We start from the raw sequence: 11,526 nt of genomic DNA on the forward strand, positions 1-11,526 counted from the left end.
TAATAAACATAGAAGTAATAGAACAAACTTTGCATTAACTAAGGATAGGGCTCAAAGGCCATGATTACAAAGTTGTTTACTTAGGATAATTAATTTGAGACTTAACTTATCCATACTAATAGTTCTATGTCATGGATTGGTAGATTGGAGAATCTAACCAACATGAAAAGAAGTTATTGTATGCCTGTTGCACTTGCGCAGCTTAATTTTTCTCTTTTTTACTTGGGCCTTCATATCCGCCAGTAATTTGTTTGATATCCTTCCGCACATTCTGAAGTAAGTGGGTGAGTTCACCACTTTTGAGTGCCTTCTCGATCTCGGTGCGGAGGTTTATACAATTGTTTGTAGTGTGAACGTTATCCTTGTGGTAGTCACAATACTGATTGGATCCCTTGACCCCTCTTGTTCTTCATTGGCGAAGGTGTAACACCTCGTAAAATCATACCCAATAAAATAAAGACACGTTTCATAAATGTGTCAGGAACCCGGATTAAGTAAAAGATGTATGGTAGGATTTAAAATGTCGACATGTTAATAAACACCTCTGAGCGACCAAATTATAAATCCCAAGATCCTTAATCAATATGATAAACATCTGATATATTTAGAACCGGTTATTCCTATTATAAATAAATTCAGTTTATAAAAGAATATGGGTATTTAAATAATGTTATAACAAAGTCCATACACAAAATTCTTGTTTAGAAGAATTCAATCTTTTTCAAATATATGGCAAAACTCTCCCATAAGAATCTAAGGATGTGTAGGTGCATGGCAACACTTTCAAAAAGCATGCAAAGTCTGGTACCATGGTCCCTATACTGAAAAAGAAGCATGAGATTCGGAGATTTCCAAGTTGCATGGTCAAAGCTTGAAAGTTTGCAAGTTTTTGGTTTTCTGGTCATCGGATGCAGACCATATGGCCTTAGGCTTACAGTCCGCAAGCACTGCAACTGGGCGATTTAAGCCAGGGTCGGTTACGGACCGCAAAGCCAAGGGCTTACGGTCCGTAAGAGGTGCTTATGGTCCGCAAGGCTTTTAGCTTACGGTCCGTAAGAATGTCGCTGGCAGCAGAAAATGGACAGATGCCTGTTCAGCCTGTTGTACCGCCTTACATGAGTGGTTTTAGCATTCAGGGGCCTGCAGCTGGTTTTTGGCATTATAGAGACACATGGGAACATCTGATTTCAGTCCTAGACTTAGGTGTAAGAAGATCATGCAATTTTGTTCACTATATAAGAGCTTGAAGTTGCAACAATTGGACTTGCTCATTCAAACTCACTTTAAGTATTTCTCTGGAGCTTCTCTGGACTTCAACAAGTTTCCTTAAGTTGCCAAAATACTTAGGACCTTTGTAAGTGTCCTTAACCCTTCTTAATTCAGTTTTGCTTAGTTAATTAGCTTAAAGTCAAACCGTCGTAATTAAGGTTTGACTTCGAGATTAATCAATAATTGTCCAGTCAAATCTCGAATTTAAAATACCTATGAGTTGGTAATTATGTGGGTAATAAACCCTTAAAAGGGCACCCTCTGATTCCCACTCTAAGTAGGTCAAAGGTCGGGTCAAAGCTAATCTTAAAAAGTCAACAGAAAGCTTATTTTCAAATTAATGCATAATTAGCAATGTAGAAGCCATGCAACATGTTTTATCATTAATATAACTTGGTAATTAATGTAAGAATATGTCTAAACATGTTCAACCTGACAATTTTCAGTTTAGGCTCGGTTTGGGACCGAAAGTCGCATAATTTGACTTCTGCTTTGACTTTCAGTTCTGACCCGTTTAAGCATAGTTTAGAAATGCCTTAGAGCCTTATTAGGACCAAGTTACATGCTAGTATAACCCTCTGCGATTATACAACTTGGTTCATTAGTTATCTGATTCATATGCATGTTTCCGTTAAATGCTTAAATGTTGACTATTATGCCCTTTATACCTTAAAACGTGATTTTTGAAAAAGTAAAAGAGTAGAAACCTTCATTACTGATTTATAGACTTATCCCTAAAATTTGACATCAGTTTCAGGTCTAGATTAGGAGTTATGCTCATTAGCGTAAATGAAAAGCTTCTTAGTAATTAAACGGCATAATTAGTATATAACCTATCTAAACCCAATTTTTGATACCAAACTTTTCACCCACTGATGTAATATAATATTTTGGGATGTTTGAAGATTTTTATTTATTTTTAGGCGGAGCATAACATAGAGTTCTAAGCTTGTTTCGGTTATTGCCGGTTTTGCCCTTTTGGCTTATAAAATGAGTTTTACAACTCCTTTTGATACCAAACCTTTTTCTACTGATCTAATATGATAAATAAAATATTTCGAGCCTTCTGGAATAATAAAAACATCAGCTTTTCCATGAAAACCCGTAAATGGCTCCAAATCGCCTTTTTAAGTGTTTTTAACGCATAGTATGTATTAAAACCATTTTATAAATATAAGACTTGATACCTACTGATATTTTTAGTAAATATTTATATTCTAACAGTAAGCAAAAGTTTTAAACTCAGATTTTCGGTTTTAACCTTTTAAGCTCATGTGAAATTACCAAAATACCCCTACGGTGCATAGTTTGGTTATAATTGATAAATTTCACATATATGTAATACCCTACTGTTATAACTTATTAAATTAAGTATATTTACTGATTAAATTAGACCTGTAACTCAGATTACTATTTAAACCCTTGTATAACTTTTAAAATGACCAAAATGCCCCTACGGGGCATAGTTTGAGTTTAAAATCATTTTTGGCATAATAGAAGATATCTTACTGATGTCACAACATATTTAAGTCATAATAACTTAGGAAACCTGTATATGACTCATATGGTTACCCATTACGCATTATTTGCGTTCGGTTCGGTTTATGTAACTAGTTTGCATAAATTGACCAAAACGGGTCAAACCTTATCATTTTTGTCTCAAAATCCATAATGTGTTTAGTTTACCCATATTATATAGGTCTCTAAACTTGTCGGGTCTAAATCACATTCTATTCTGGTCTTCGCTTAATCATGCGTTTGAACCGTATCTTTCTTTAAAACTAACCGGTCTAAGCTTAGGCTAAATTAAAGACCCGTTAGGAATCTAATAGGTTATTATAAACCTTCGTTCCAGAATAGGAGACCCGGTAAAAGCTACGTGCACTTGCTTATTGTGATTATTACTTGCAAAGGTAAATACTTTTAACTTATTTTCCCTTATACGGGCTTGGGGTACGGTATATAAAATACCACTTGGTCGGGCATTGAATTGTTAATCGTATGAAGGTTAAACTCATTGAGATGAACCGTTTAAATTGTTTTGTTTGCTTAAAGCCTTTGAGGGGTTAATGACCATGTCCCGGATATCCTTGGCATCATTCAAAGAAATGGCCACGACCTTAGCACACGGGTGTAGGCGTACACCTGTCAGTGCATTTATAAATAATAAGATATAACCGCCGGTTTCGAGAATAACTCGCCGCGGGACTATATCATGTGGCGTGTCAATGAATCTTTAACCCGTTGTTTAGCCCGGGCTACTGAACGTATAAGAAACATGTAATTCTTTTACAAGTTTATATATAAATAATTATCCCAAGTTATAAAATATTTTGTGCCTTGTGCATACAAATCAATTTTTAACATTTTCAAAATGAGTCAGTTAAATTGTATTTACCAGTGTAAACTGACGTATTTTCCCAAAAAGGCTAAGTGCAGGTACTAATCGGAATAGGCTGGTCTCTCCTAGCATCAAATAGAAGTCTCGCAAGCTTAGATGCCTAAAGTCTGTTAAACAAAGTTTCCTTTTTATTCGATTCGGCTGTGGATCTGTTTCAACTATCTTGTGATACTTAATATTACAATTTATTCAGTTGAAATATATCTATCTTTTGCTTCCGCTGTGCATTTAAAAATTGTGTTGTTTGACTATGATGATGTCAACTACGTCACGATACTCCCCACCGGGCCCACCGGTAATACGTGGAAATCTCGGGGTGTGACAGAAGGAGTTTTAAACTGATAGTCCTCTGTGCTGAGTACCTCCGCGGGAGTTTTCGTTGGGGGAGTCCACTGCGCTGCGAGTTTGTTTATGATAGTCCTCTATTCTCTTGCATTGTTTCTCTCTGCGCTGCGAGTTTGTTTATGGTTGCCCGAGCGTCGTCAGACGAGTATGTTCTAGAGGTTGAGTCGCGCCAATTCTTCTTGAATTTTGTAGGTCCGTTTTTCTCAGAGGATCTATTACGAAACCTAATCCCTGTTTATCACGAACACGGTCGCAAGTGCGGAATCCACGTGACGGTGCAAACCAAACAAAGCAATGTAAGCAACACAACAGATAAATAAAGATTCACTTTAGATTAAAAGGACGAGAACGACATCAAACATATACACACAATGCTTGAACGATAAACTCTCAGTAATAGTCTCTCTATGCTCTTATACCTTAACTATTAAACACACTAAGCTATATATACTGTCCTCAGACGAACCTTGATTGACGAAGGTTAATGTGTGACGACGATAGAACGTTCGTCACACACAAACACAGACGAAGATAGAAGGTTTGCCAAGCATGGGTTCGACGAAGATAGAACCTTCATCAAACACTAAACAAGGACAGACTATAACTAAGTTAACAGAAGACATAAGAAATGACTAACTATAGTTAAACACTATGCACACAAGCATGTGTTCAACATACCTTACAAATACAGAGACAAAACGTCATACAAGTAAGATAGGAGGATATCCGACTAGGTAGACTTGACGGAACTTACAGGTACTAATCGGAATAGGCTGGTCTCTCCTAGCATCATATAGAAGTCTCGCAAGCTTAGATGCCTAAAGTCTGTTGAACAAAGTTTCCTTTTTATTCGATCCGCCTGTGGATCTGTTTCAACCATCTTGTGATACTTAATATTACAATTTATTCAGTTGAAATATATCTATCTTTTGCTTCCGCTGTGCATTTAAAAATTGTGTTTTGTCCAACCCTTTAATTAATTATCTTTCAATAATCCAACCCTTTAGGATTGTATCCTTGCCGACTCAAACTACTGGGTTGAGGGTAATGTCACCTTCAAAAGAGGGGCCTACTACTGTTTGGCAAGAAGAAGGATGGATCAATGCGTCTATGCATTGATTACCGTGAACTTAATAAGGTCACTATCAGGAATAGGTATCCTCTGCCCAGGATCGACGATATGTTCGACCAATTGCAAGGGGCAAGCTACTTCTCTAAGATCGATTTGAGGTTAGGCTATCATCAATTGAAGGTTAAGGATGAAGATGTACACAAGACTGCATTTACGACTCGATATGGTCATTACGAGTTCCTAGTGATGCCTTTTGGGCTCACTAATGCACCTGCCGCATTCATGGATCTCATGAATCGCGTCTGCAAGCCCTATCTAGATAAATTTGTCATCGTCTTCATCGATGACATCCTCATTTACTGAAAAGTCAAGCTGACCACGAGAAGCATCTCCGTTGCATTCTGAAACTGCTTCAACAGGAAAAGCTCTACGCCAAATTTTCGAAGTGTGAATTTTGGCTTATTGAGCAACCGACTTCTGCAGCGGGGCATACTACTATAACTAAGATAATCTCTTAAAAAGTGCAAAAGTGCGAAAATAATCAAATGTTACACTAAAGGCGAGTCGGATCCAAGTGATTCATCTTGTCTATCTGTTTTTATTTTATTTTTATTTTTCAGCATTTTTAGTTTTTATTTTTTAGTTTAAAACCTTTTTCTAAATTTTGATTTGATTAGACGTTGAGGATAAACCGGTACTAAAAGCTCTTGTGTCCTTGGACGACCTCGGTATCTTACCAACACTATACTACGCTCACGATAGGTGCACTTGCCCATATGTGTGTTTGGTGTTAGTAAAATATCGTGTTTTATAAATTTAAAACTTGACTAAAGTGTAAAAAGGGCTAAAAATATACATAAAATATATATACCACCACACACGCATCAGACACCAGTGAGAACAGGGAAAACAAAACCCTAATCGTTAAAGATGTGAATCACTAGCATTGCAGATACTAAAATAAAGAAAAAAATCAAAAATAAGAATCGCAACAGATAAACTTACCATGATTGAGATTAATTGAGTAGAAGATTGACTTGTGATTAGCAGATTAAGTTTGCATCGTGGATTAAGCTGTTAGGGTTTGTGATGGAAAATCAGGAAGGGTTAGAAAGGATTAGGGTTTGGGAAGTTTGAATGTTGCGTATGGAAAAATTGAATAACAAATAGTATAAAAGGGTCAGGTTATTTAGGATTACAAAGATCCGCATGTTGCCCATATTGTTATCCGGGCAATGAGCGGGAAAATCAGAACATAGAGGCCCTGAGCATTTGACACGTGTTTCAAAATTGTTTTCATTTATTATATGTATAGATAATAAAACATTAAAAGACCATTTTAACCTTCACTAAAAATGAGGAAAAAGACAAAAAAGATAGACGTTAACTGAAAAATCTAACCACATTTTGATTTTAAATGAAAATGACAACAAAATTAAAACCACAATGACCTAGATTTGAAGGTTTGAGTTCTAGAATAAAATAACGAAAGTGACCGAACCTCAAGAACTATTTTGACAGTTTACTCTTTGGATGGAGGTAGGAGGTATTTCCTTCCCTTCATTTATTTCCACTTTTAATAGAATTTTGGAACACAAAAATTTTCAACCATTCGACTATATTTCAATTCCTTCCGTTAGATCATGTGTAGTGGTTAAGAAAAATAATGCCCCCACCATGGGGCATTATTCGACACGTGGCAGTTCAGTTAGCATGGGGCGTTATTGCAAAAATGGCGTAGTGGGAATAATGCCCAAATAATGCCGCTTCCAATCATTTAAAAAAAACAAAAAACAAACAAACTAAATGATCATTGGCTGGTCAAACCAACTTCTTCTCCCATTGGCTACATGCAAGAATGAAATGGAGGTATGCAGCGTTTTAGTAATAACGCCAAACTCAAATTTCAGAATTTTTTTTTAAAATAACGCCTAGTGTAATGGAGGGGGGGGGGGGGTTTCAATTTTTTTTTTTAAAAATCACGCCCCACTACGGGTGGTCTTAGTAAAGTTGGAAACACCTCTTTGTATACTTTAATTAATACATGTATGCTATTGTTTAGATAAAATTTCATTTCAGAATCTTTTTCATTTTTTACCCACGACAAAAAAGTTAAACTTGCAAATACAAAAATAACAAACGGAACCGGTTAAACTAGTTAAAGCGGCCAGACGGGTACACACATATACTTGTTCCCACTCCGAGTGGTTATGAAAACGGTGGAGAATAACGAGATGAATGAATTAGTTAGCTATGTAATTAAAACTAATTTCAAAGAAGTCATGACAAATCGATTCAGGCTTTGATTCACAGTTAAGTTCACGGTACCATTTTCATATTTTGCGGTCCGATACAACCCCAATTTTTAAACGATCCACAACCCCATATGGCCAAGTAGGGTGTGTTTGGACCAGTCATCAAGAATCATTCCCTTCTGATCTGAACATTTCAAGGCATAAGAAATACTAGCAAAATGAAGTATGCGACTGAAACCAGAATTTGGGATTTACATGCTTCTAGTGCTCAAGATGAAAGACGTATTCAGTCAAACGCTGCAATTTGGACGGGTCAATCTTCTGCTCGGTAACAACAGCATGCTTCTTGACGGTAAACATTTGGGATGCAGCATCCACAGTCCACCCTTGTTGCAATACATCTGCATTAAAGATTTTTATTTTATTTTTAAATATTGAATGAGGTACCGTGGGTAATTGGATCTCTAGCCAATGACCAACAAAGTAATATTTATTTATTTATTTATCATTACTGATTATGCCAGCATAAATGGAGTCTACAACGCAAAGAACTTACAGTTTGTGGCTTCACTCTCATTCATTCCCAAAAAGAGAGCAGTGTCTTGAATGCTTATAGTTGAATAAGCAGACATCAGTAGCTCCAACATCCTTCGTGTGTATCTTTCTGCAAAATTTAATCAAAAGACCTTAAAAAGTAACCAAAACGAACCCACCAATATATAATTTCCCACCAAAACTAGCTTCCAGTTAACTGTAAACTGTTTAAAAATGAGGGGAGACATGGTAACTTGCCTGCAAATGAAGCAACAAAATCTTGAATCTCTGCACTCCAGTTGAATCCACGAATTGCGTCATACACACCTGCATAATTTCGAGTCCACAGCTGTTGCCCGATTTTCCAGATGGCAGCCACCTCTGGACGACTCTCTTTGATTGAAAGTGGTATGGATTTCCACAGAAACCGGGCGCTATTTCTGTCAATTGTAAGTAAATAAATACATGGGTAACAACTACACTCGGAAACCCAATCCTTTTAATCAGCTTTTGTACAAATATAGAACAAAAAATATCTTAGAAAAGGGGGGGGGGGGGGTGGAGATTTTCAAATCAATTTTTTTCCGGATAATCTGATCTACTTCTGATTAAAGTGATTCCATCTTAAACCAACAAGCTACTTCTGATCAAATCTTTTGTTGCATCTATTATTATACTTTCTTTAACGCATGGCTCTAGCCTCAAGTAACATAATATGCAAGCATATAAAAATACTTTACAGATGTCTTGTGTAAAGATTGTATTATACATAGATGGTCGTTTTAGATCATATATTCTTTTACATGTGGGCTTCTTTTGTTGTGTCTATTATCATACTTTATTTAGCACATGGCTTTCTTTATACTTTCAAATGGCCTTTTTAAATCCGATTTAAAGATGCACGGTCGTACCCCCTATCATAGTCAGTCTTCTTCTTAATACGTTATCAATTAAATAGGCAGGGACTTGAAAGAAAGGGCCAAAGACTAATGTTTCTTGTTTTCGAAGTTCAACCGAGAGAGCTATAATCTTCTTGCTGCAGAAATGTTCTTTATTCTAATAAGAGGGGTTACATAGTTATGCTTATGTTCAGCCGACACTAAGAAATCTGAGAGTAATTGTTTATATGTTTCTTGTTCCAATGTTTGCAGACAACAATTTCCATACGAGAGAATTTTATTTTTTGTTGAATCAAGTGTTTGCTAAATGGGATGGGTGGATTTGTAATTTGTAAATCCATTCGTAACTTTATAAGCCTACATTTGGCTGTAATTTTCTTGGCCAGAAAAATTGTCAAATTAAACCCTAATTTGTAATACATAATTCTCATCAACTGAGTTTGAGAGAATCACATTCTTGGGTCATATGAAAACTTGAAGTTAAAGGTTTTGCACTTATGCTTGAACTAAGTTAAAGGGTACTCAGATGTTGAAAAGTTTATGCTTGTACGCTATTATGCTTTGAATTTTTCTGGTTCAAGTTGTATTTAGTAATTTGTTTGTTTTCTATTAAGAATTGGTATCTCCGTTGCTATGTTGGGAAAGTGATGAATTGTGTCTTTGATACTTAACGGTTTTAGATAGTAAAAACTGGCATCTTCGTTTATGTTGCAAACCTTACTATACAATGCGTTGGGTGTGATTGACTGGCTGCTATATTGGAGACATGTTTTGACCCAACATTTACCGTTGACATTCCAAGTCAGATGTAAACATCCCACATGGCCACATACATTATATGTCACTACTCACTATATACAACCTTTATTTCCATTTCTCATAATACTAAAACTAGCATTATTGCATTGAATCACTTGACTTTACTTGCTTCAGCTATATCTGTTTCCTAAACAAAACCCCTTATCTATGTGCTCTAATGACAAAACTCTGCAACTAAACCAGAAAAGAGCAACATGACCTTAGAAGTTTTTAAACTGAAAAGCATTTCAATTTTAAAACATAAGCAAACGATAGCATGTGTCACAAAATCAAATCAGCGACAACCTAGGTATATTTAGAGCAAAGAGGCTCATTCAAACATTTACTAAACACAATACAGTATGATCTTGATAAATGAATTACCTCACGAAATGAATAATTTTCCCCAGTCCTTAAAACCATTTACCAGCTTGGTTTTAAAAAGCGTGAAATGCACAAAAGCGAAGAGGTATCAAACCAAGGCACGAAACGCACAAACGCGTCTGAGGCGCAAGGCGATTATGTAATTGTTTACGTCCCATAGGTTTTTAGCATCCCTATCCAAAATATAGCTATAAATAAGATTTTTATATGATTTTACCTACGTGTACAAGCCAAAAACCCTATTGTACAACATTTTAATGCTTAAAAACAACATTGCTTCAGGCTTGAAAAATCTCCAAAAAGATGCGGTTTTCATGCGCTTCCTGTTTTAGGTGCGCCTCGTCCTACACAAGGTGCCAACCTCTACGCTTTTTAAAACCAAATTTACCGATGAATTAATAGCCACACTAAACAAACTATTTTTTCGTATATACATATATTATTACACATACTTAATGTATCACACAACAGCTTGGATTCAAAATATTCAGCATCAACATATTTCAATAACCGGATTCCTTCTAAAGCACTACCCCTACCAAACCCCCTAAATCAAATATTTCAAGTAACAACTGAACAATGCACCAAAAATCTACACTCTAAATAAGCAAATACGAACTAAACAACATAAAAAATCGCCTGAACTTACAGATCATTTAGGTAAATGTGCCCTAGGAGATGAACAGCATAAGGCCACTCGTCATGAAACGTAACACCTTGCGAAGCAATCTACATAACAAAATCAGTAAAATAAGATTGAAATCAAGCCGGCGGTGACGAAATTAGGGTTTCAAATCTGAAAAAAAAAAAAAAAAAAAAAAAAAAAAAAAAACCACAAATCAGTCGACGATCGTAAGTATATCGAATCTAGGTTACCTGAAGCATGAGCTGATCACAGATATCAGCGATTTTGTCGTACGATCTTGATGCAACGGCGTCTGTGAGTTGAGAGAAATCCATTGGAAACTGACTGTCTGTCTGTAGGTGCTGGCTCTTGCTGCTGTTGTTGAAACTTGAAAAGGAAGAAAAGGGGAATGGCCCAACTCGGGAAGAAAGCCCAACTTAAAGTGGGCCGAGCAACACTCAACACTGATTTCCAATTCGTCACTCCGGTTTGGACCTAAACCGATTTGAAAAAAAAGAAACAATTTACTGGTTTCAACCTGACCCGGACCTATGTATTAGAGTAAACTGTAATTTTATCCTTTGAGGTTTAGGGTAATTGGCATGTCTACCCCCTAAGGAAATAATTGCAAATTTACCCCCCAACGTTTGCTGTATGTCCCAACTTTACCCCCCGGCGTCAATTTTGTTAACAGATCAGTTAACTATACCTTGAAATGACTATAATGCCCTTTCATATTACCCCCTGTGTTTTGTTCTACTCTGTAATATTACCTCCTGCCACCACTGCTACCGCCATTCACCACCACAACCACCACTGCCACCTCCAGCCACCACCCTCAACCACCTCCAGCCACCCATAAAATAATTTGCCATTCAATGATCTCCCTAATTTCACAACAATCTTAAAATTAGTAATGGCGAATTCCTTGAAACTATAGGGTG

At 36.4% G+C, this 11,526-nt stretch overlaps 1 protein-coding gene across 1 annotated transcript; it reads right to left on the reverse strand.

The window, feature by feature from the left end:
• Window positions 1-7,322: 7,322 nt before the first annotated feature.
• Window positions 7,323-10,993, reverse strand: LOC110928942 (COP9 signalosome complex subunit 8). The gene is made up of 5 exons (XM_022172013.2): window positions 10,834-10,993; window positions 10,607-10,686; window positions 8,135-8,316; window positions 7,899-8,006; window positions 7,323-7,743 (listed from the first exon to the last, which is right to left on the reverse strand). The coding sequence occupies exons 1-5, from the start codon at window positions 10,915-10,917 to the stop codon at window positions 7,604-7,606; spliced, it is 594 nt and encodes a 197-aa protein (XP_022027705.1). The 5' UTR covers window positions 10,918-10,993; the 3' UTR covers window positions 7,323-7,603.
• Window positions 10,994-11,526: the final 533 nt, after the last annotated feature.

Source organism: Helianthus annuus, chromosome 3, assembly GCF_002127325.2.
Source record: "Helianthus annuus cultivar XRQ/B chromosome 3, HanXRQr2.0-SUNRISE, whole genome shotgun sequence".
Classification (NCBI taxonomy): Eukaryota; Viridiplantae; Streptophyta; class Magnoliopsida; order Asterales; family Asteraceae; genus Helianthus; species Helianthus annuus.

Coding starts and splice junctions, on each gene's coding strand:
- LOC110928942 (XM_022172013.2), bottom strand. CDS start 10,917: ATGGATTTCTCTCAACTCACAGACGCCGTTGCATCAAGATCGTACGAC. Junction 8,317..10,606: donor CACATTTACCTAAATGATCT/GTAAGTTCAGGC, acceptor TACAATTGACAG/AAATAGCGCCCGGTTTCTGT. Junction 7,744..7,898: donor TGAGAGTGAAGCCACAAACT/GTAAGTTCTTTG, acceptor TCTTTAATGCAG/ATGTATTGCAACAAGGGTGG.